Source organism: Hemitrygon akajei, chromosome 11 (genome assembly GCF_048418815.1).
Source record: "Hemitrygon akajei chromosome 11, sHemAka1.3, whole genome shotgun sequence".
NCBI classification, from domain to species: domain Eukaryota; kingdom Metazoa; phylum Chordata; class Chondrichthyes; order Myliobatiformes; family Dasyatidae; genus Hemitrygon; species Hemitrygon akajei.
The window spans coordinates 1,983,875-2,009,601 of record NC_133134.1 but is presented as its reverse complement, the minus strand read 5'-3'; the positions used below and the strand labels follow the sequence as shown (position 1 = coordinate 2,009,601).

General features: G+C 50.6%; 1 protein-coding gene across 1 annotated transcript in view; it reads right to left on the bottom strand.

Annotated features, from left to right (window-relative positions):
• abca3b (ATP-binding cassette, sub-family A (ABC1), member 3b) overlaps nt 1-25,727 on the bottom strand; it is a 207,142-nt gene that overhangs the window by 96,265 nt on the left and 85,150 nt on the right. The window contains exons 13-16 of the mRNA XM_073060010.1: nt 18,851-18,980; nt 17,864-18,018; nt 11,881-12,036; nt 8,981-9,191 (exon numbers count right to left, since the gene is read on the bottom strand). Of these exons, the coding sequence (XP_072916111.1) occupies nt 8,981-9,191; nt 11,881-12,036; nt 17,864-18,018; nt 18,851-18,980 (652 nt within the window). The remainder of the gene's footprint in view (nt 1-8,980; nt 9,192-11,880; nt 12,037-17,863; nt 18,019-18,850; nt 18,981-25,727) is intronic.

Genomic DNA, 25,727 nt, shown 5'->3' with positions numbered 1-25,727 from the left:
TTTCACATTTTTAAAATCTATTCAATATACGTAATTGATTTACTCATTTATTATTATATTTTATGTTATTTATTATTTTTTTTCTCTCTCTCTCTGTTAGATTATGTATTGCATTGAACTGCTGCTGCTAAGTTAACAAATTTCACGTCACAGGCCAGTGATAATGCTGAGAATGCTGAGAAGTGTGAGGTCCTACATTTTGGCAGGAATAATCCAAATAGAACATACAGGGTAAATGGTAGGGCATTGAGGAATGCAGTGGAACAGAGAGATCTAGGAATAACAGTGCATAGTTCCCTGAAGGTGGAGTCTCATGTAGATAGGGTGGTAAAGAAGGCATTTGGAACGTTGGCCTTTATAAATCAGAGCATTGAGTACAGAAGTTGGGATGTAATGTTAAAATTGTACAAGGCATTGGTAAGGCCAAATTTGGAATATTGTGTACAGTTCTGGTCACCGAATTATAGGAAAGATATCAATAAATTAGAGAGAGTGCAGAGACGATTTACTAGGATGTTACCTGGGTTTCAGCACTTAAGTTACAGAGAAAGGCTGAATAAGTTAGGTCTCTATTCATTGGAGCGTAGAAGGTTGAGAGGGGATTTGATCGAGGTATTTAAAATGTTGAGAGGGATAGATAGAGTTGACGTGAATAGGCTGTTTCCATTGAGAGTAGGGGAGATTCAAACGAGAGGACATGATTTGAGAGTTAGGGGGCAAAAGTTTAAGGGAAACACGAGGGGGTATTTCTTTACTCAGAGAGTGATAGCTAAGTGGAATGAGCTTCCTGTAGAAGTAGTAGAGGCCAGTTCAGTTGTGTCATTTAAGGTAAAATTGGATAGGTATATGGACAGGAAAGGAGTGGAGGGTTATGGGCTGAGTGCGGGTAGGTGGGACTAGGTGAGAGTAAGAGTTCGGCACGGACTAGGAGGGCCGGAATGGCCTGTTTCCATGCTGTGATTGTTATATGGTTATATATAATAAACCTGATTCTGTTTGCACATTGCATGTTTAGATGGAGACATAACGTAAAGATTTTTACTCCTCATGTACGTGAAGGATGTAAGAAATAAAGTCAATTCAGTTCAATTCAATGTCATGGCAATCATTGAGAATTTTAACATGAAAGTGGATTGGGAAAATGAGAGCAGTCCTGGACCTCAAGAGAGAGAATTTGTAGTATGTCTAAGGGATGGCTTTTTAACAGCTTGTAAAATCTCTCTTAACTGCAGGTGATAAGAGAGCTTAAAGTTAAGGAACCCTTAGGGAACAATGATCACAATATGATCGAGTTCACTTTGAAATTTGAGAAGGAGAACCTAAATTCCAGTGAGTCGGTATTTCAGTGGAATGAAGGAAATTACAATGGCATAACAGAGGAACTGGCCAAGGTTGACTGGAAAGGGACATTTGCAGGAAGGACAGCAGAGCAGCAATGGCTGGAGTTTCTGCAAAAAATGAGGGAAGTGCACGACAGAAATATTCCAAATAAGAAGAAATTTTCAAATGGAAGGAGGACACTACCGTGGCTGACAAATGAAGTCAGGGCCAAAGTAAAAGCAAAAGAGAGGGTATACAAGGAAGCCAAAGCCAATGGGAAGACAAAGGATTGGGAAGCTTTTAAAAACTTGCAAAAGAAAAGAAGGTCATTAGGAAGGAAAAGATGAATTATGAAAGGCAGCTGGCAACTAATATCAAAGATACTAAAAACTTTTTTAAGTATATAAAGGGTAAAAGAGAGTTGAGGTTAGATATAGGACCAATAGAAAATGACGCAGTAGATATTGTAATGAGAGACACAGAGATGGCAGAGGAACTGAATGTGTTTTTTGCATCAGTCTTCACAGTGGAAGACATCTGCAGTATACCGGACATTCAAGAGAGTCAGGGATGTGAGGCTTGTGCAGTGAAAATTATGACTGAGAAGGTGCTCAGGAAGCTTAATGGTCTGAGGGTGGATAAATCTCCTGGACCTGATGGAATGCACCCTCAGGTTCTGAAGGAAGTAGCTGGAGAGATTGCGGAGGCATTAACAATGATCTTTCAAGAATCGATAGATTCTGGCATTGTACCAGATGACTGGAAAGATGACTATTTAAGAAGGGTGGGAGGCAGCAGAAAGGAAACTAGGAAACTATAGACCTGCAGCCTGACATCAGTGGTTGGAAAGTTGTTGGAATTAATTGTTAGGAATGAGACTATGGAGTATCTGGAGGCACATGACAAGACAGGCCAAAGCCAACATGATTTCCTGAAAGGAAAATCCTGCCTGACAAACCTACTGAAATTCTTTGAGGAAATTACAAGCAAGCTGGACAAAGAAGATGCAGTGGATGTGGTGTATTTGAATTTTCAGAAGGCCTTTGACAAGGTGCTGCACATTAGGCTGCTTAGCAAGATAAGAGCCCATGGAATTACTGGGAAGTTACGAGAATGGGTGTAGCATTGGCTGCTCGGCTGAAAACAGAGAGTGGGAATAAAGGGATCCTATTTTGGTTGGCTGCCATGTTTTGGACTATGTGATTAATGGATTTGTGGCTAAATTTGTCGATGATACAAAGATAGGTGGAGGAGCAGATAGTGTTAAGGAAACAGAGAGCATGCAGAGAGACTTAAACAGTTTAGGGGAGTGGGCAAAGAAGTGGCAAATGAAATACAATGTTGGAAAGTGTATGGTCATGCACTTCGGTGGAAGAAATAAATGGGCAGACTATTATTTAGATGGGGAGAGAATTCAAAATGCAGAGATGCAAAGGGACTTGGGAGTCCTTGTGCAGGATACCCTAAAGGTTAACCTCCAGGTTGAGTTGGTGGTGAAGAAGGCGAATGCAATGTTGGCATTCATTTCTAGAGGTATAGAATATAAGAGCAAGGATGTGATGTTGAGGCTCTATAAGGCACTTGTGAGACCACACTTGCAGTTTTGGGCTCCTTATTTTAGAAAGTATATATTGACATTGGAGAGGGTTCAGAGAAGATTCTCAAGAATGATTCCAGGAATGAAAAGGTTACCGTGTGAGGAACATCTGGCAGCTCTTGGGCTGTATTCCCTGGAGTTCAGGAGAATGGGGGGGGGGGGGGGTCTCATAGAAACATTCCGAATGTTAAAAGGCCTGAACAGATTAGATATGGCAAAGTTATTTCCCATGGTAGAGGATTCTAGGACAAGAGGGAACGACTTCAGGATTGAAGGACGTCCATTTAGAACAGAGATGCAGAGAAATTACTTTAGTCAGAGGGTGGTTAATCTGTGGAATTTGTTGCCACTAGCAGCTGTGGAGGCCAAATAATTGGGTGAATTTAAGGCAGAGATAGATAGGGTCTTGATTAGCCAGGGCATCAAAGGGTATGGGGTGAAGACAGGGGAGTGGGGATGACTGGAAGAATTGGATCAGCCCATGACTGAATGGCAGAGCAGTCTCGATGGGTCAAATGGCCTTCTTCTGCTCCTATATCTTATGGTCTTATGTTAAAAAAAACCTGTAAAGCAAAGATGGTTTCAAAAATAATGAATTGAGAAATTTCTAAATATCAAAAAATCACTATAAAGATCAATAAACAGTGAAAAAACTAAATTAAATCAACATTTGGCATGACCGTCCTTTGCCTTTAAAACTGTATCAGTTCCCTTAGATACACTGTCGTGCAGCTTTATAAGAAAATCAGCAAGTAGATTGTTCCAAACATCTTGGAGAACTTCCCTCAGTTCTTCTGCAAACTTTGGCAGTCTCACTGGCTTCGGTCTCTCCAGGTAATCCCAGACAGCCTCGATGGTGTGGAGATCAGGGCTCTGTGGAAGCCATATCATCTGAAACCACTTAAAAAATCTAGTGTGCGAAGACATTTGTACAGGACTGTATATGTACTGGGGATTTGCTGTGGTGTGTTGGCATGACATGCAACCAAAAACATTCAATTATAATGAATAAAGATTTATATAAAAATTATATTAAAAAGCTAATAAAGTAAGAGGTTTAAGGGTGGATATGGAATAAAATGTGCATAAATATGAACCCAGGTACACTACCTCACTATTTTGCTCACTTTTTGCATTAATTATTTAATTTAACTTTTTAATTAGGGAGAGTGCAGAGGAGATTTACAAGGATGTTGCCTGAATTGGGGAGCATGCCTGATGAGAATAGGTTGAGTGAACTCGGCCTTTTCTCCTTGGAGCGATGGAGGATGAGAGGTGACCTGATAGAGGTGTATAAAATGATGAGAGACATTGATTGTGTGGATGGTCAGAGGCTTTTTCCCAGGGCTGAAATGGCTAACACGAGGGGGCATAGTTTTACGATGTTTGGAAATAGGTACAGGGGGGAAGTCAGGGGTAAGTTTTTCACTCACAGTGATGGGTGCGTGGAATACACTGCTGGTGACAGTGGTAGAGGTGGATACAACAGGGTTTTTTAAGAGACATAGGTACATGGAGCTTAGTAAAATAGAGGGCTATGCGGTAGAGAAATCCTAGGCAGTTTTTAGAGTAGGTTACATGGTAGGCACAACATTGTTGGCTGAACGGGCCTGTAATGTGCTGAAGATTTTTATGTTCTATGATTAATATACACTTCCTATTGCAATTTATAGTTTTTTTTAATATATTGCAATGTACTGCTGCTGCAAAACAACAAATTTCATAACATATGTCAGTGACATTAAACCAAATTCTGATTCTGAGAGGATGCTGCCACCATGCTCTCCATGAGTTCAGATTGGTTCATGAAAAGTGGCAACTGGTGGAGCATTACAAGGTATGGATCTTGGAACACGGTGTCGTCACACCCTCAGTGACGCACACTGCCATCATCTGCCTGACCAGATACAATCAAACCCTGTTTCTGCTCCCTAACCTACCCTGGGTACTGGACCCTGCTCTGTCAAAACCACCCCAGACACTGGATTCCTGGGCAAGATGTTCACCAGAATACAGACTGTATTCGAGGCGATGTATGACAAGGAGAGGTTGAACAAACTATGGTTTTCTGTGGGGCTGAAGGTGTCCATCGGGCATGGCCGGCATTGGACCCCAGACCGTGTCCAGTGGGTATGGCCAGCATCACACCCTGGACCGTGTCCAGTGGGTACGGCAGGGATCACACCCTGGACCATGTCCAGTGGGTACGGCCAGCATCACACCCTGGACCATGTCCGGTGGGTACGGCAGGGATCAGACCCTGGACCGTGTCCGGTGGGTACGGCAGGGATCAGACCCTGGACCGTGTCCGGTGGGTATGGCAGGGATCAGACCTTGGACCGTGTCCGGTGGGTATGGCAGGGATCAGACCCTGGACCGTGTCCGGTGGGTACGGCCAGCATCACACCCTGGACCGTGTCCGGTGGGTACGGCAGGGATCAGACCCTGGACCGTGTCCAGTGGGTATGGCCAGCATCACACCCTGGACTGTGTCCAGTGGGTACGGCCAGCATCAGACCCTGGACCGTGTCCAGTGGGTACGGCAGGGATCAGACCCTGGACCGTGTCCGGTGGGTACGGCAGGGATCAGACCCTGGACCGTGTCCGGTGGGTACGGCAGGGATCAGACCCTGGACCGTGTCCGGTGGGTACGGCAGGGATCAGACCCTGGACCGTGTCCGGTGGGTATGGCAGGGATCAGACCCTGGACCGTGTCCGGTGGGTACGGCCAGCATCACACCCTGGACCATGTCCGGTGGGTACGGCAGGGATCAGACCCTGGACCGTGTCCAGTGGGTATGGCCAGCATCACACCCTGGACCGTGTCCGGTGGGTACGGCCAGCATCAGACCCTGGACCGTGTCCGGTGGGTACGGCCAGCATCACACCCTGGACCGTGTCCAGTGGGTACGGCCAGCATCAGACCCTGGACCGTGTCCGGTGGGTACGGCAGGGATCAGACCCTGGACCGTGTCCAGTGGGTACGGCCAGCATCAGACCCTGGACCGTGTCCAGTGGGTACGGCAGGGATCAGACCCTGGACCGTGTCCGGTGGGTACGGCAGGGATCAGACCCTGGACCGTGTCCGGTGGGTACGGCCAGCATCACACCCTGGACCGTGTCCAGTGGGTACGGCCAGCATCAGACCCTGGACCGTGTCCGGTGGGTATGGCAGGGATCAGACCCTGGACCGTGTCCGGTGGGTATGGCAGGGATCAGACCCCGGACCGTGTCCGGTGGGTACGGCAGGGATCAGACCCTGGACCGTGTCCAGTGGGTACGGCCAGCATCAGACCCTGGACCGTGTCCGGTGGGTACGGCCGGGATCAGACCCTGGACCGTGTCCGGTGGGTACGGCAGGGATCAGACCCTGGACCGTGTCCGGTGGGTACGGCAGGGATCAGACCCTGGACCGTGTCCGGTGGGTACGGCAGGGATCAGACCCTGGACCGTGTCCGGTGGGTACGGCCAGCATCACACCCTGGACCGTGTCCGGTGGGTACGGCAGGGATCAGACCCTGGACCGTGTCCAGTGGGTATGGCCAGCATCACACCCTGGACCGTGTCCGGTGGGTACGGCCGGGATCAGACCCTGGACCGTGTCCAGTGGGTATGGCCAGCATCACACCCTGGACCGTGTCCGGTGGGTACGGCCAGCATCAGACCCTGGACCGTGTCCGGTGGGTACGGCCAGCATCAGACCCTGGACCGTGTCCGGTGGGTACGGCCAGCATCAGACCCTGGACCGTGTCCGGTGGGTACGGCCAGCATCAGACCCTGGACCGTGTCCGGTGGGTACGGCAGGGATCAGACCCTGGACCGTGTCCAGTGGGTACGGCCAGCATCAGACCCTGGACCGTGTCCGGTGGGTACGGCAGGGATCAGACCCTGGACCGTGTCCGGTGGGTACGGCAGGGATCAGACCCTGGACCGTGTCCGGTGGGTACGGCAGGGATCAGACCCTGGACCGTGTCCGGTGGGTACGGCAGGGATCAGACCCTGGACCGTGTCCGGTGGGTACGGCAGGGATCAGACCCTGGACCGTGTCCGGTGGGTACGGCCAGCATCACACCCTGGACCGTGTCCAGTGGGTACGGCAGGGATCAGACCCTGGACCGTGTCCGGTGGGTACGGCCAGCATCACACCCTGGACCGTGTCCAGTGGGTACGGCCAGCATCAGACCCTGGACCGTGTCCGGTGGGTACGGCAGGGATCAGACCCCGGACCGTGTCCGGTGGGTACGGCAGGGATCAGACCCTGGACCGTGTCCGGTGGGTACGGCCAGCATCACACCCTGGACCGTGTCCGGTGGGTACGGCCGGGATCAGACCCTGGACCGTGTCCGGTGGGTACGGCAGGGATCAGACCCTGGACCGTGTCCGGTGGGTACGGCAGGGATCAGACCCTGGACCGTGTCCGGTGGGTACGGCAGGGATCAGACCCTGGACCGTGTCCGGTGGGTACGGCAGGGATCAGACCCTGGACCGTGTCCTGTGGGTGCAGCTGGCATCGGACCCTGGACCGTGTCCAGTGGGTACGGCCAGCATCAGACCCTGGACCGTGTCCAGTGGGTACGGCAGGGATCAGACCCTGGACCGTGTCCGGTGGGTACGGCCAGCATCAGACCCTGGACCGTGTCCGGTGGGTACGGCAGGGATGAGACCCTGGACCGTGTCCGGTGGGTACGGCAGGGATCAGACCCTGGACCGTGTCCGGTGGGTACGGCAGGGATCAGACCCTGGACCGTGTCCGGTGGGTACGGCAGGGATCGGACCCTGGACCGTGTCCAGTGGGTATGAGAGGGGTTGGTACTAGGGCCCCAGATCTTCACAAACTATCAATAATTTATCTGAATACATTGTGCAATAATTCTATCTGTTTGGATAGTATGAAAGACAAGCTTTTCAGTGCACATCAATACATGTGACAATAATAAACCAATCACAAAGCTGCAGACGTCAGCCTGGGTTGTGAGGCAGTGAAAACTTTGCTGACGCTCCATTTTATGCTGAATTCTACCGCCTCTATTCGCTGGAGTTAAGAAAAATATGGGGGTTGGTGGGGGGATCTCATTGAAACATCGAATATTGAAAGACCTCAGTAGAGTGGATACAGAGAGTGTGTTTCCTATAGCATGAGAGTCTAGGACACGGGGTCAGTGTGGACATGGTGGAGGATTACAAATACCTGGGGATACGAATTGACAATAAACTGGACTGGTCAAAGAACACTGAGGCCGTCTACAAGAAGGGTCAGAGCAGTCTCTATTTCCTGAGGAGACTGAGGTCCTTTAACATCTGCCAAACGATGTTGAGGATGTTCTACGAGTCTGTGGTGGCCAGTGCTATCATGTTTGCTGTTGTGTGCTGGGGCAGCAGGCTGAGGGTAGGAGACACCAACAGAATCAACAAACTCATTCGTAAGGCCAGTGATGTTGTGGGTGTGGAACTGGACTCTGACGGTGGTGTCTGAAAAGAGGATGCTGTCCAAGTTGCATGCCATCTTGAACAATGACTCCCATCCACTCCATAATGTACTGGTTAGGCACAGGAGTATGTTCAGCCAGAGACTCATTCCACCGAGATGCAACACTGAGCATCATAGGAAGTCATTCCTGCCTGTGGCCATCAAACTTTACAACTCCTCCCTCAGAGTGTCAGACACCCTGAGCCAATAGGCTGGACCTGGACTTATTTCCACTTGGAATAATTTCCTTATTATTATTTAATTATTTATGGTTTTATATTGCTATATTTCTACACTATTCTTGGTTGGTGCGACTGTAACAAAACCCAATTTCCCTTGGGATCAATAAAGTCTGTCTGTCCATAGGTAAAGCATCAGAACAGAGGGACATCCATTTAGAACAGAGATGAGGAGGAACTTTTTTAGTCAGAGGCTGTTGATCTGTGGAATTCATTGGCACGTTTGCTGTGGTGGTCAAGTCACGGTTACGGGAAGAAAGCATGAGAATGGGGTTGAGAGGGAAATAGACAAAATATGATAAAATGGTGGAGAAGACTCAATGGGCTGAATGGCCTAATTCAGCTCTTATGCATTACCGTACAGGCTCTTGAGGAAGAGAGGAGACCCACAGCACTGGACCTGCCCCCTGGCCATGATCAGGATGCGGTCCCCCAGGAGATCAGCTTCATCCATGAAGTGGGTGGTCAGCAGGATGGTGCGGCTGCCCTTCACCTGCTGTAGGAGGTCCCAGGTGGCTCTGCGGGACAGAGGGTCCATGCCTGATGTGGGCTCATCCAATATGACAACCTGGGCCAAGATCCAAATAAACCAACAAGGCAGTCAGTACGTGGAGCCTGTTTCCGAGGGCTGGAGCGCTTCAAACTCAAAGACAATTTATTATCAACGTAGGTACTCTGAGATTCATGCAGACATTCACAACAGAACAAAGAAATACAATCAATGAAAAACTACAAAGACTGACACACAACAATGTGCAAAAGTCAAACTGTGCAAATACTAAAAATACAACTAATAATAATAGATAAGATAGATAAATAAATAACACTGAGAACATGAGTTGAGGAGTCCTTGGGTTGTGGTAATAGTTCAGTGATGAGGAAAGTGAAGTTACCCCCTAATGGTTAAGGGGTCCTAACTGTTCTTGAACCTGGTTGTGTGGGTCCTGAGACTCCTGTACCTCCTTTCCGATAGCAACAGCAAGGAGAGTCTTGGATGGTGGGGTTCCTTGATGATGGATCAGCAATCGGAACACAAAACCCCCTCTGGAGCGGCCCACCTATTCTGCATCTCAAAATCACCCTAATCTCAGCAAGCCTGACCTCAACTTAAAGAGACCCATTAGGACGAACAGGAATTAATTATCACCAGGTCTTATGGACTCAAATGCAGTACTGCAGAGAACATATCCCCTATGCTTCCCTGTTCTGCAAAGAACACGTGCTCATGTCCTGCCCATGGTGTTAACTAACACTACTCCATCTGCACAAGCCTTGTGTTGGAGTGGGGGCCATCACACAAGGATCACCTCCAGCAGCCACTGTAGGTGTCTCTGAATCTAATTTCAGGCTTTTGTCATTTTGGTGGGAGTGATGATCAAAAAGACCATAAGATATAGGAGAAGAATTAGGCCATTCAGCCCACTTAGTCTGCTTCACCATTCCATCATGAGTGATTTATTATCCCTCTCAACCCCATTCTCCTGCCTTCTCCCCATGACCTTTGACACCCTGACTAATCAAGAACCTATCAACCTCTGCTTTAAATATACCCCGAAGACTTGACATCCACAGACGTTTGTGGCAATGATTTCCACAGATTCACCACCTTTTGGCTAAAGGAATTCTTCCTCATCATCTTTGTTCTAGATGGACACCCTCTGTTCTGAGACTGTGCTTCTGGTCCTAGACTCACCAATTACTGCACGCAGGCTATTCAATAAGGGCAAATCCAAGCCTGTACACAGGGGACGGTGCAATTAACTATTGATGGTCCACGACATGAAGAGTAACACATGGGAATATATTCCAGCTACTACCATCCGGGAAGCAGTACTGCAGCATAAAAGCCAGGACTAACAGACTCCAGGACAACTTCTTCCACCAGGCCATTAGACTGATTAACTCATGTTGATTTGAGTGTATTTCTATGTTACATTGTCTGTTCTATTTATTATAAATTACTATGATTACACATTGCACATTTAGACAGAGACTTAATGTAAAGATTTTTACTCCTCATGTATGTGAAGGTTGTAAGAAATAAAGACAATTGTAAAATTCAGCAGAGGAACAGGCTTTTGCACAATTTGTCCATGCTGGCTGAGCCATCTACCTACACCAGTCACATTTGCCTGTGTTTGAACCATATCCCTCTAATCTTCCTATCCATGTACCTGTCCAACTGTCTTTTAAACATTGTATCCTCACCCCATCTCCTCCTCTGGCAGCTCGTTCTACAAACTCATCAACCACCTGTCCCTCTGATTCTCTTTAAACCTTTCCCCTCTCACCTTACAGATGTACCCTCTGAATTTTGAACAGAGGTAGTTAGACCCTCAGTATTGCACACCACTCTGATCACCCCACTTTAGGAAGGGTGTGGCGGTTTTGGACAGGGTGCAGAATAGCTTCACCAGGACACTGCCTGGACTAGAGGGTGTGTGATATAACGAGATGTTCGACCAACTTGGGTTGTTTTCTCTGGAGGCAAAAGCTGGGGGGAGATCTGACAGAAATGCAACACTTCACATTTGGCCAGGTTAAACTCTATCAGCCATTTCTCTGCCCGTATCAGCAACTGATCTACATCCCACTGTATCCTTTGCTAGTCATCTACTCTACCGACCACTCCACCAATCTTCATCAAATCTGCAAACGCACTAACTCACCAGTCTACATTTACAGTGCCAGTAAAAAGGATTCACCCTATTGGAAGTTTTTCATGTTTTGTTTTACAGCACTGAACCACAATGCATTTATTTTGGGTTTTTTTGACACTGATGAACAGAAAAAGACTCTTTCCTGTCAAGGTGAAAACAGATCTCTAAAAAGTGATCTATATTAATTACAAGTATAATCACCCCTTTAATATGACACACCAAATCATCACTGATACAGCCAATTGGTTTTAGAAGTCACATAATTAGTTAAATAGAAATCACCTGTGTGCAGTCAAGGTGTTTCAATTGATTGTAGTAAAAATACACCAGTATCTGGACATCCAACTGCTGGTGAGTCAGTAAAGATCAGTTTTCACTGCAGCACACAAGAGTCCTTTTCTGTTGATTAGTGTCAAAAAAGCCAAATTAAATCCACTGTGATTCAATGACATAAAACAATAAAACATGAACATTTCCAAGGGGGTGGTGTATATTTCATCACAAACAGCAGAAAATAGACACTCTGTAATGATTATGAGTGGACCAGGGGCATGGTGAAGTTAGAACAAATGACCTACCACTCTAAAGCTTTTGTACCTTTGAATCTCCAATGAGAGCAATCGCAATGGAGAGCTTGCGTTTCATCCCACCAGATAGAATCTTCACAGGGGTGTCCTGCTTCTCCACAAAGTTCAGCATCATTAACATTTGGTTTACCGCATCCTGCACCTTCTCTGAACTGTAGCCTTTCAGCTGGGGGGAGAGTGGACAAGGTCATCTCACTGGTGCCCAAACATCACTTCAAAAACCAGAATCCCACTCATTTCTGCAGTTACCTCCCTCTCTATCCCTCCCAACTCTTACACTCTCTCTGACACTTCCACTATCTCGGGGTAGGGGAACATTTGTCTAACCATGTCGCATGGAGGTGGGGACAGTGCATGGATTGAGAGGGGCAACAGTAGCACGACAGGCAGTCTGGGAGAGAGAGACACTGGCTCTGGGCAGTGGAGAGGGCATATGGATCTCACTGCCCTCAGCCTCAGTGTCACCCAGCTGAATGGGGCTCCATTCACTAGGTTCTAACCTGGCATCTCTTCACACTCCCACTGTCTCCTTCCCATTGCTCATCCACCCCTTCCCTCAGCACAGAAACACTGCAATGTGCTATCCTTCCAGTTTTCCCTCAGCCCACCTCTAAAGTTTCCCAAATACTGGCACAGTAGAGTAGCTGTTAGCGTAACACGTTACAGTGCCAGCAACCCGGGTTTAACCCTCGCTGCTGTCTGTAAGGAGTTTGCATGTTCTGCCAGTGACTGCGGGGATTTCCTCTGGTTTCTTCCCACTTTCCAGGGTTTAGGGTTAGTAAGTTGTGGGCATGCTATGTCGACAATGGAGGAGAGAGGACGTTTGAGGGCATCCCCCAGCACATCGTTGGACTGTATTGCTCATTGACACAAATAATGAATCCCACCGTATGTTTCGATGTACGTATGACAAATAATGCTAATTCTTTCAGTGGTTAAGATGAAACCTGTGTCACCAGCTTCGTCACTGGCTCCATCCCTCGCCCCGGTAGCTGAAGCTTGATCAGTCTGAGGACTCTGTGGTGAGTTTGTAAGCACACGGCTGCTTCTGGTGAACGGTCGATTCTGCTCCCGGGTCCCCAGAGTGCGGTCGGTTCCGATCCCGGATCTTCAATGCCTGTCCGGCTCCGCTCCCGGGTCTCCAGTGCCCAGCCAATTCCACTCCCGGGTCCCCAGTGCACGGCCGACTCCAATCCTAGGTCCCCAGTGCCCGGCCAATTCCACTCCCGTGTCCCCAGTGCACGGCCGACTCCGATCCCGGGTCCCCAGTGTGCGGCCAGTTCCGATCCCGGGTCCCCAGAGTGCGGCTGGCTCCAATCCCGGGTCCCCAGTGTGTGGCCGGTTCCGATCCCGTGTCCCCAGTGTGCGGCCGGTTCCGATCCTGGGTCTCCAGTGTGCGGCCGGTTCCGATCCTGGGTCTCCAGTGTGCGGCCGGCTCCGATCCCGGGTCTCCAGTGCACGGCCGACTCCAATCCTGGGTCTCCAGTGCGCGGCTGGTTCCACTCCCGTGTCCCCAGTGCACGGCCGACTCCGTTCCCGGGTCCCCAGTGTGCGACCGGTTCCGATCCCGGATCCCCAGAGTGCGGCCGGTTCCGATCCTGGGTCTCCAGTGTGCGGCCGGCTCCGATCCCGGGTCTCCAGTGCACGGCCGACTCCAATCCTGGGTCTCCAGTGCGCGGCTGGTTCCACTCCCATGTCCCCAGTGCACGGCCGACTCCGATCCCGGGTCTCCAGTGCGCGGCCGGTTCCGATCCCAGATCCCCAGTGTGCGGCCGGTTCCGATCCTGGGTCTCCAGTGTGCGGCCGGTTCCGATCCCGGGTCCCCAGTGTGCAGCCGGTTCCGATCCCGGGTCCCCAGTGTGCGGCCGGTTCCGATCCCAGATCCCCAGTGTGCGGCCGGTTCCGATCCCGGGTCTCCAGTGCGCGGCCGGTTCCGATCCCGGGTCCCCAGTGTGCGACCGGTTCCGATCCCGGGTCCCCAGTGTGCGGCCGGTTCCGATCCCGGATCCCCAGAGTGCGGCCGGTTCCGATCCCGGGTCCCCAGTGTGCGGCCGGTTCCGATCCCGGATCTTCAATGCCTGGCCGGTTCCGATCCCGGGTCTCCAGTGTGCGGCCGGTTCCGATCCCGGGTCCCCAGTGTGCGGCCGGTTCCGATCCCGGATCCCCAGAGTGCGGCCGGTTCCGATCCCGGGTCCCCAGTGTGCGGCCGGTTCCGATCCCGGGTCCCCAGTGTGCAGCCGGTTCCGATCCCGGATCCCCAGTGTGCGGCCGGTTCCGATCCCGGATCTTCAATGCCTGGCCGGTTCCGATCCCGGATCCCCAGAGTGCGGCCGGTTCCGATCCCGGGTCCCCAGAGTGCGGCCGGTTCCGTTCCCGGGTCCCCAGTGTGCGGCCGGTTCCGATCCCGGATCCCCAGTGTGCGGCCGGTTCCGATCCCGGGTCCCCAGTGTGCGGCCGGTTCCGATCCCGGGTCCCCAGTGTGCGGCCGGTTCCGATCCCGGGTCCCCAGTGTGCAGCCGGTTCCGATCCCGGGTCCCCAGTGTGCGACCGGTTCCGATCCTGGGTCCCCAGAGTGCGGCCGGTTCCGATCCCGGATCCCCAGAGTGCAGCCGGTTCCGATCCCGGGTCTCCAGTGTGCGGCCGGTTCCGATCCTGGGTCCCCAGAGTGCGGCCGGTTCCGATCCCGGATCTTCAATGCCTGTCCGGCTCTGCTCCCGGGTCTCCAGTGCCCGGCCAATTCCACTCCCGTGTCCCCAGTGCACGGCCGACTCCGCTCCCGGGTCCACAGAGTGCGGTCGGTTCCGATCCCGGATCTTCAATGACTGTCCGGCTCCGCTCCCAGGTCTCCAGTGCCCAGCCAATTCCACTCCCGTGTCCCCAGTGCACGGCCGACTCCAATCCTGGGTCCCCAGTGTGCGGCCGGTTCCGATCCCGGATCCCCAGTGTGCGGCCGGTTCCGATCCCGGGTCCCCAGTGTGCGGCCAATTCCGATCCCGGGTCTCCAGTGTGCGGCCGGTTCCGATCCCGGGTCCCCAGAGTGCGGCCGGTTCCGATCCCGGGTCCCCAGAGTGCGGCCGGTTCCGATCCCGGATCTTCAATGCCTGGCCGGTTCCGATCCCGGGTCCCCAGAGTGCGGCCGGTTCCGATCCCGGGTCCCCAGAGTGCGGCCGGTTCCGATCCCGGATCTTCAATGCCTGGCCGGTTCCGATCCCGGGTCTCCAGTGTGCGGCCGGTTCCGATCCCGGGTCTCCAGTGTGCGGCCAGTTCCGATCCCGGGTCTCCAGTGTGCGGCCGGTTCCGATCCCGGGTCCCCAGTGTGTGGCCGGTTCCGATCCCGGATCTTCAATGCCTGGCCGGTTCCGATCCCGGGTCCCCAGTGTGCGGCCGGTTCCAATCCCGGGTCCCCAGAGTGCGGCCGGTTCCGATCCTGGATCCCCAGAGTGCGGCCGGTTCCGATCCCGGGTCCCCAGTGTGCGGCTGGTTCCGTTCCCGGGTCCCCAGTGTGCGGCCGGTTCCAATCCCGGGTCCCCAGTGTGCGGCCGGTTCCGATCCCGGGTCCCCAGTGTGCGGCCGGTTCCGATTCCGGGTCCCCAGTGTGCAGCCGGTTCCGATCCCGGGTCTCCAGTGTGCGGCCGGTTCCGATCCTGGGTCCCCAGAGTGCGGCCGGTTCCGATCCCGGATCTTCAATGCCTGTCCGGCTCTGCTCCCGGGTCTCCAGTGCCCGGCCAATTCCACTCCCGTGTCCCCAGTGCACGGCCGACTCCGCTCCCGGGTCCACAGAGTGCGGTCGGTTCCGATCCCGGATCTTCAATGACTGTCCGGCTCCGCTCCCAGGTCTCCAGTGCCCAGCCAATTCCACTCCCGTGTCCCCAGTGCACGGCCGACTCCAATCCTGGGTCCCCAGAGTGCGGCCGGTTCCGATCCCGGATCCCCAGTGTGCGGCCGGTTCCGATCCCGGGTCCCCAGTGTGCGGCCGATTCCGATCCCGGGTCTCCAGTGTGCGGCCGGTTCCGATCCCGGGTCCCCAGAGTGCGGCCGGTTCCGATCCCGGGTCCCCAGAGTGCGGCCGGTTCCGATCCCGGATCTTCAATGCCTGGCCGGTTCCGATCCCGGGTCTCCAGTGTGCGGCCGATTCCGATCCCGGGTCTCCAGTGTGCGGCCGGTTCCGATCCCGGGTCCCCAGAGTGCGGCCGGTTCCGATCCCGGGTCCCCAGAGTGCGGCCGGTTCCGATCCCGGATTTTCAATGCCTGGCCGGTTCCGATCCCGGGTCTCCAGTGTGCGGCCGGTTCCGATCCCGGGTCTCCAGTGTGCGGCCAGTTCCGATCCCGGGTCTCCAGTGTGCGGCCGGTTCCGATCCCGGGTCCCCAGTGTGCGGCCGGTTCCGATCCCGGATCTTCAATGCCTGGCCGGTTCCGATCCCGGGTCCCCAGAGTGCGGCCGGTTCCAATCCCGGGTCCCCAGAGTGCGGCCGGTTCCGATCCCGGGTCCCCAGTGTGCGGCCGGTTCCGATCCCGGGTCCCCAGTGTGCGGCCGGTTCCGATCCCGGGTCCCCAGTGTGCGGCTGGTTCCGTTCCCGGGTCCCCAGTGTGCGGCCGGTTCCAATCCCGGGTCCCCAGTGTGCGGCCGGTTCCGATCCCGGATCCCCAGAGTGCGGCCGGTTCCGATCCCGGATCTTCAATGCCTGTCCGGTTCCGCTCCCAGGTCTCCAGTGCCCAGCCAATTCCACTCCCGTGTCCCCAGTGCAAGGCCGACTCCAATCCTGGGTCCCCAGTGCGCAGCCAGCTCTGCTCCCAGATGCTGAGACACTCCTTCATGCCTTTGTCATCTTCACACCTGTCCAGCCTCCATGTTCTACTCACCAAGACTTCACTGCCTGTGTTTGAACTCATGATGTCTTGTTGGTCCACTATCTTTACCTATGTGGGTTCTCACTAAAGCAATACCCCAGTTTTAAATTTCTGAACCTAGACTTTCAAATTCTACTGATGTAGGGTCTCAACTAAAAATATCAACCATCCCTTTGCCTCCAGAGATGCTGAACCTGAGTTCTTCCAGCAGACAATGTTTGACTTTCAAATTCCCCATCGCCTTGTACTTCTCATTCATTTTGAGAAGACTAGAATATAAGAGGAAGGATGTAATGCTGAGACTTTATAAGGCATTGGTCAGGCTGCACTTGGAGTATTGGGCCCCTTATCTAAGAAAAGTTTGTGCTGGCATTCGAGAGGATGCTGAGTAGGTTTATCAGAATGATTCTAGGAATGAAAGGGTTAACACATGAGGAGTGTCTGGACCTGTACTCACTGGAGTTCATGAGAACGAGGGGGATCTCATTAATACCTATCAAATAGTGAAAGGCCTAGATAAGGTGGATGTGGAGAGGATGTTTCCTATAGTGTGTGAGTTTAGGACCAGAGGGCACAGTGTCAGAATAGAGGGATGTCCCTTTAGAAAAAAAGATGAGGAGGGATTTCTTTAGCGGTGAATCTATGGAATTCATTGCCACAGACAGCTGTGGATCCAGGTCTTTGGGTATATTTAAAGGAGAGCTTGATAGGTTCTTAATTAGGGTGTTGAATGGTACAGAGAGAAGGCAGGGGAAAACAGTTGAGGGGGATTTAATAAAGCAGTCATGATGGAATGGCACAGCAGATTCGATGGGTGAATAGCCGAACTCTGCTCCTAAGTCTTACAGTCTCTCTCCCTCTGTAATTTTGGTGAGTGTGGTGGGGATGGAGAGCGTATCTGGGCATTGAACAAGGTGGACTCTACATGTGGGCTGTATGTTGTACACTACAACCTTGTCTGGGCCATTCTACAGTATACAAACACAAGAGATTCTGCAGATGCTGGGAACTGGACAACACACACACAGAATGCTGGAGGAACTCAGCAAGTCAGGCAGCATCTACAGAGGTCTGTTTATTCACATTAAACCCCCTGTCCCACACCGTCATGAACTAGAGGAGGTGTCCCTTCCAGGGTCACTCACCCTGCAGAAGAAGGAGAGGTGTTCCTTGACAGTCAGGCTGTCAAACAGAATATCATGCTGTGGGCACAGGCCCAGGCTCTGGCGTACCAGTGCCATGTCCTTGCAGATGTTGAACCCATTAATGTAGGCCGTACCGCTTGTAGGAGGAAAGAGGCCTAAATGGCAGGAGAGAAGGACAGTATTTCATACAGGGTTGACAGACACAGCTCACAGCCCCCAGTGTCAGGCCTGCTCCCACTGGCACCTCTCAGCCTCCACCCAGCCAACAGGATTCACCTGCAGCTCTTTAACCCCAGTTCTCATCCATAGTCCTCGTTTACTCATCGAACCAGCTGGACTCGACCCGTGGCTCCGAGCCCTCACTCTCCCTGTTGAAAGCTTCCCTTGTTGCCTCTTGTCTTTAGTTTCTGTTCTCTCTTGTTTTATGGCCCCTCATGGATTATTATTCTGCATCTATAAAGTTCTCACAGCGCTGAATCATCTCCCCTGCTCTGCTTTTGAGTCAAGCTGCCTCTACGTGTCCTGACACCCAATCCATTCTACACTGCACAGACTGCCTATCCCAGCCCAGCCACATTCTTCCACAAACCCAGTCCCCCTCCCTCCAATGCAGACTCACCCTCCTGACCTGCAGATAAAGCACCCCAAACCCAGTGATACAGTACCACCTCCCTAGAATACAGACTCACCCCCTGACCTGCTGATAACTTACCCCAAATCCCACAGATCACTCCCTATTGATACAGTCTCACTACCCCCCCACCAATACACCCCTCCCTGGAGATACAACACTCCACTGATCAGCCTCAAACCCACTGTTACAGTCTCATACCCTGCCTTGCTGATACACCACTCCATGTAGCCTCATCCCTTCCCTACACTGATCACTCTCCCCCCAGTGGTAAGTGTCAGTACCACTTGCCCCCTCTTCCCTCCCCAAACCCCTCCATTGTTCTCCTAAGAGAACAACAGATACCCTGGGCCTACCTGTGAGCACAGACAGGGCGGTGCTCTTCCCTGCCCCGTTGTGACCCAACAGAACCGAGATCTGTCCCTTGTACAGGTTCACAGTGAGATGGGAAACGGCCACCTTTGTCTGATTATCAGCATGAAACACCTACACAGTGCAGAAACATTAGCTGGAATGGCAGAAAAGCTCAGTACAAATGGCTGTCAGTGTCTTACTGGGAAGCAGTCCAGACAGCCCATGGACTTCTGTTACAGAGAGGGCTCTTCACCTTTTTGTCCATCTACACTAACCCCATTTCCCCTCCTATGGCCTGCCTTTACAGTGTGTGTCTAAATGCCAGTAATTGTATCCAATTCCACCACCTCCTCTGACACTGACCTCCCAAGATTTGATTTATTTTTATTTTAGGGGTACAGCGTGGAATAGGCCCTTTCATCTCGATGAGTCACACCACCCAACAACCCACCGATTCAACCCGAGCCTAATCACAGGACAATTCACAATGAATACACAGTGTATCAGAAGGACAGGCAGGTAGGTAGAAGGGGTAGCGTGGCCTTAATGGTAAGAAATGATATTAAATCATTAGAAGGAGTTGACATAGGATCGGAAGGTACAGGATCTTTATGGGTTGAGCTAAGAAGTCGCAGGGGTAAAAGGACCCTGATGGCAGTTATCTACAGGCCTCCAAACAGCTGCAGTGATGTGGACTACAAATTACAACAGGAAATAGAAAAGGCTTGCCAGAAGGGCAGTGTTATGATAATTGTGGGGGATTTTAACATGCGAGTGGATTGGGAAAATCAGGTCGGCACTGGATCTCAAGAGAGAGAATTTGTAGAATGTCTACGAGATGACTTTTTAGGACAGCTTGTTGTTGAGCCCACTAGGGGATCGGCTGTACTGGATTGGGTATTTTGTAATGAACCAGAGGTGATTAGAGAGATGGAAGTGAAGGAACTCTTAGGAGGCAGTGATCGTAACATGATTGAGTTCACTGTGAAATTTGAGAAAGAGAAGCCGAAATCCGATGTGTCGGTATTTCAACGGAGTAAACAAAATTACAGTGGCATGAGAGAGGAACTGGCCAAGGTTGACTGGAAAGGGACACTAGCAGGAAGGACAGCAGAGCAGCAATGGCTGGAGTTTCTGCGAGAAGTGAGGAAGGTGCAAGACAGATATATTCCAAAGAAGAAGGAATTTTCTAATGGAAAAAAGGATGCAATCGTGGCTGACAAGAGAAGTCAAAGCCAAAGAAAAAGCAAAGCAGAGGGTATACAAGGAAGCAAAAATTAGTGGGAAGACAAAGGATTGGGAAGTTTTTAAAAGCTTACAAAAGGAAACTAAGAAGGTCATTAAAAGGGAAAAGATGAAAGGAAGCTAGCAAATAATATCAAAGAAGATACTAAAAGCGTTTTCAAGTATATAAAGAGTAAAAGACAGGTGAGAGTAGATATAGGACTGATAGAAAATGATGCTGGAGAAATTGTAATGGGAGATAAGGAGATGGCGGAGGAAGTGAACGAGTATTTTGCATCAGTCTTCACTGAGGAAGACATCAGCAATATACCGGACATTCAAGGGTGTCAGGGAAGAGAAATATGTGCAGTCACAATTACTACAGAGAAAGTACTCAGGAAGCTGAATAGTCTAAGGGTAGATAAATCTCCAGTGCCAGATTGAATGCACCCTCATGTTCTGAAGGAAGTAGCAGTGGAGATTGCGGGGGCATTAGCAATGATCTTTCAAAAGTTGATAGATTCTGGCTTGGTTTCGGAGGACTGGAAGATTGCAAATGTCACTCCGCTATTTAAGAAGGGGGCAAGGAAGCAAAAAGGAAATTATAGACCTGTTAGCTTGACATCAGTGGTTGGGAAGTTGTTGGAGTCGATTGTCAAGGATGAGGTTATGGAGTACCTGGAGGCATATGACAAGATAAGCAGAACTCAGCATAGTTTCCTTAAAGGAAAATCCTGCCTGACAAACCTAGTGCAATTTTTTGAGGAAATTACAAGTAGGCTAGACAAGGGAGATTCAGTGGATGTTGTGTATTTGGATTTTCAGAAGGCATTTGACAAGGTGCCGCACATGAGGCTGCTAAACAAGATAAGAGACAATGGAATTACGGGAAAGTTACATACATGGATAGAGTTTTGGTTGATTGGCAGGAAACAGAGAGTGGGAATAAAGGGATCCCATTCTGGTTGGCTGCTGGTTACCAGTGGTGTTCCACAGGGGTCTGTGTTGGGGCCGCTTCTTTTTACGTTGTATATCAACGATTTGGATTATGGAATAAATGGCTTTGTGGCTAAGCTTGCTGATGATACAAAGAGAGGTGGAAGGGCCAGTAGTGCTGAGGAAACAGAGTCTGCAGAGAGACTTGGATAGATTGGGGGAATGGACAAAGAAGTGGCAAATGAATTACAATGTCGGAAAGTGTACGGTCATGCACTTTGTTAGAAGAAATAAAGGGGCAGACTATTACTACTACTGTACTTCAATGCAAGAAGCATCAGGAACAAAGGTGATGAACTGAGAGCTTGGATACATACATGGAATTATGATGTAGTGGCCATTACGGAGACTTGGCTGGCACCAGGGCAGAAATGGATTCTCAATATTCATGGATTTCAGTTTTAAAAGGGATAGAGAAGGGGGAAAAGGGGAGGAGGGGTGGCATTACTGGTCTGGGATACTATTACAGCTACAGAAAGGGTGGGTAATGTAGCAGGATCCTCTTTTGAGTCAGTATGGGTGGAAGTCAGGAACAGGAAGGGAGCACTTACTCTATTGGGGGTATTCTATAAGCCCCCTGGTAGCAGCAGAGATACCGAGGAGCAGATTGGGAGGCAGATTTTGGAAAGGTGCAAAAATAACTGGGTTATTATCATGGGTGACTTTAACTTCCCTAATATTGATTGGCACCTGGTTAGTTCCAAGGGTTTAGATGGGACAGAATTTGTTAAGTGTGTCCAGGATGGATTCCTGTCACAGTATGTTGACGGGCTAACTAGGGGGAATGCCATACTGGATCTAGTATTAGGTAACAAACTGGGTCAGGTCACAGATCTGTCAGTGGGTGAGCACCTGGGGGACAGTGATCACCGCTCCCTGGCCTTTAGCATTATCATGGAAAGGGATAGAATCAGAGAGAACAGGAAAAGTTTTAATTGGGGAAGGGCAAATTATGAGGCTATAAGGCTAGAAATTGCGGGTGTGAATTGGGATGATGTTTTTGCAGGGAAATGTACTATGGACATGTGGTCGATGTTTAGGGATCTCTTGCAGGATGTTAGGGATAAATTTGTCCCGGTGAGGAAGATAAAGAATGGTAGGGTGAAGGAACCATGGGTGACAAGTGAGGTGGAAAATCTAGTTAGGTGGAAGAAGGCAGCATACATGAGGTTTAGGAAGCAAGGATCAGATGAGTCTATTGAGGAATATAGGGTAGCAAGAAAGGAGCTTAAGAAGGGGCTGAGAAGAGCGAGAAGGGGGCATGAGAAGGCCTTGGCGAGTAGGGTAAAGGAAAACCCCAAGGCATTCTTCAATTATGTGAAAAGCAAAAGGATGACAGGAGTGAAGGTAGGACTGATTAGAGATAAAGGTGGGAAGATGTGCCTGGAGGCTGTGGAAGTGAGCGAGGTCCTCAATGAATTGTTCTCTTCGGTATTCACCAATGAGAGGGAACTTGATGATGGTGAGGTTGATGTTCTGGAACATGTTGATATTAAGGGAGAGGAGGTGTTGGAGTTGTTAAAATACATTAGGACAGATAAGTCCCCGAGTCCTGATGGAATATTCCCCAGGCTGCTCCATGAGGCGAGGGAAGAGATTGCTGAGCCTCTGGCTTAGGATCTTTATGTCCTCGTTGTCCACGGGAATGGTACCGCAGGATTGGAGGGAGGCGAATGTTGTCCCCTTGTTCAAAAAAGGTAGTAGGAATAGTCTGGGTAATTATAGACCAGTGAGCCTTACATCTGCGGTGGGAAACCTGTTGGAAAAGATTCTTAGAGATAGGATCTATGGGCATTTAGAGAATCATGGTCTGATTGGGGACAGTCAGCATAGCTTTGTGAAGGGTAGATCATGCCTAACAAGCCTGATAGAGTTCTTTGAGGAGGTGACCAGGCACATAGATGAGGGTAGTGCAGTGGATGTGATCTACACGGATTTTAGTAAGGCATTTGACAAGGTTCCACACGGTAGGCTTATTCAGAAAGTCAGAAGACATGGGATCCAGGGAAGTTTGGCCAGGTGGATTCAGAATTGGCTTGCCTGCAGAAGGCAGAGGGTCGTGGTGAAGGGAGTACACTCAGATTGGAGGGTTGTGACTAGTGGTGTCCCACAAGGATTGGTTCTGGGACCTCTACTTTTCGTGATTTTTATTAACAACCTGGATGTGGGGATAGAAGAGTGGGTTGGCAAGTTTGCAGACAACACAAAGGTTGGTGGTGTTGTAGATAGTGTAGAGGATTGTCGAAGATTGCAGAGAGACATTGATAGGATGCAGAAGTGGGCTGAGAAGTGGCAGATGGAGTTCAACCTGGAGAAGTGTGAGGTGGTACACTTTGGAAGGACAAACTCCAAATCAGAGTACAAAGTAAATGGCAGGATACTTGGTAGTGTGGAGGAGCAGAGGGATCTGGAGGTACATGTCCACAGATCCCTGAAAGTTGCCTCACAGGTAGATAGGGTAGTTAAGAAAGCTTATGGGGTGTTAGCTTTCATAAGTCGAGAGAGAGAGTTTAAGAGTCGCGATGTAATGATGCAGCTCTTTAAAACTCTGGTTAGGCCACGCTTGGAGTACTGTGTCCAGTTCTGGTCATCTCACTATAGGAAGGATGTGGAAGCATTGGAAAGGGTACAGAGGAGATTTACCAGGATGCTGCCTGGTTTAGAGAGTATGGATTATGATCAGAGATTAAGGGAGCTAGGGCTTTACTCTTTGGAGAGAAGGAGGATGAGAGGAGACATGATAGAGGAGTACAAGATATTAAGAGGAATAGATAGAGTGGACAGCCAGCGTCTCTTCCCCAGGGCACCACTGCTCAGTACAAGAGGATGTGGCTTTAAGGTAAGGGGAGGGAAGTTCAAGGGGGATATTAGAGGAAGGTTTTTCACTCAGAGAGTGGTTGGTGTGTGGAATGCACTGCCTGGGTCAGTGGTGGAGGCAGATACACTAGTGAAGTTTAAGAGACTTCTGGATAGGTATATGGAGGAATTTAAGGTGGGGGGTTATATGGGAGGCCGGGGTTGAGGGTCGGCACAACATTGTGGGATGAAGGGCCTGTAATGTGCTGTACTATTCTTATGTTGTTATGTTCTTATTATTTAAATGGGGAGAGAATTCAAAGTTCTGAGATGCAATGGGACTTGGGAGTCCTCGTGCAGGATACCCTTAAGGTTAACCTCCAGGTTGAGTCGGTGGTGAAGAAGGCGAATGCATTGTTGGCATTCATTTCTAGAGGAATAGAGTTTAGGAGCAGGGATGTGATGTTGAGGCTCTGTAAGGCACTGGTAAGACCTCACTTGGAATACTGTGTGCAGTTTTGGGCTCCTTATTTAAGAAAGGATGTGCTGACATTGGAGAGGGTTCAGAGAAGATTCGCTAGAATGATTCCGGGAATGAGAGGGTTAACATATGAAGAACGTTTGACCACTCTTGGACTGTACTTGTTGGAGTTTAGACGAATGAGGGGGGACCTCATAGAAACATTTAAAATGTTGAAAGGCACAGACAGAGTGGATGTGGCAAAGTTGATTCCCATGGTGGGGGAGTCTAGTATGAGAGGACGTGACTTGAGGATTGCAGGGCGTCCATTCAGGACAGAGATGCGAAAAAAAATTTTTAGCCAGAGGGTGGTGAATCTATGGAATTTGTTGCCACGGGTGGCAGTGGAAGCCAAGTCATTGGGTGTATTTAAGGCAGAGATTGATAGGTATCTGAGTAGTCAGGGCATCAATAGTTATGGTGAGAAGGTGGGGAAATGAGACTAAAGGGGAGATTGGATCAGCTCATGATGAAATGGTGGAGCAGACTCGATGGGCCGAATGGTCGACTTCTGCTCCTTTGTCTTATGGAATAATTAACCTACTAACCAGTACGTGTTTGGGGTGTGGGAGGAAAGTGGAGCGTTGGAAGGAAAACAACCTAAAACCTGCCTTCCAGAGTGCGTTGGAGTTGAACCCCGAACAGTCATGCCCCAAGCTCTAATAGTGTCGTGCTAACTACTGTGCTACCGTGGCACCCCGCTCTACGTAAAAAAACACGCCTCAGGCTCAGTCAGCCAAACCTCCACTCACCTTCAACTTGTTTGCTCCTGTTTTTAGTAGCCCTAACACGGGAAGATTTTGCCTGTCTACCCTACCCATACCCCTCTGAACCGCATTGACCTCTTTTAGGCCATCCCCCTTCCCAAGCCCACTTCACTACAGGGTACCAAACCCACTCTCTCCCAATTCAGTTCTGATTTATCTATCACCTGCACCTTGAAATGCGTCCCTTGTGTTAACAACCAACACACCCAAGGATGAGCTGCAGCAGCCCTGACCCCCTTCCCTCACCAACATAACACACCCACGGTGCTCAGAACAACACAAGCAGCAACAATAACATCAAAAATAAGCATCTTTCCCACCCTTGCACCCACCTACCCACTCACCTACTCAGACAGACCTCCAACCCCAGGACAGACAACCCCTTGGCCTCCAGTCCTTGGCCCCAGACTTGCAGACATCAGGTTTCCAAAGTTGGACGTTAACCCCAGGACTCGCCGATGTCAAGTTTGACCTTCAGGCCTTGACTCGTGGACACACATGGGTCTCTGACCCCGGTGATCCTGAGCTGAGTTGCTCCAGCAGGCTGTTATTCCACTCCACCAGCTGCAGTGTCCA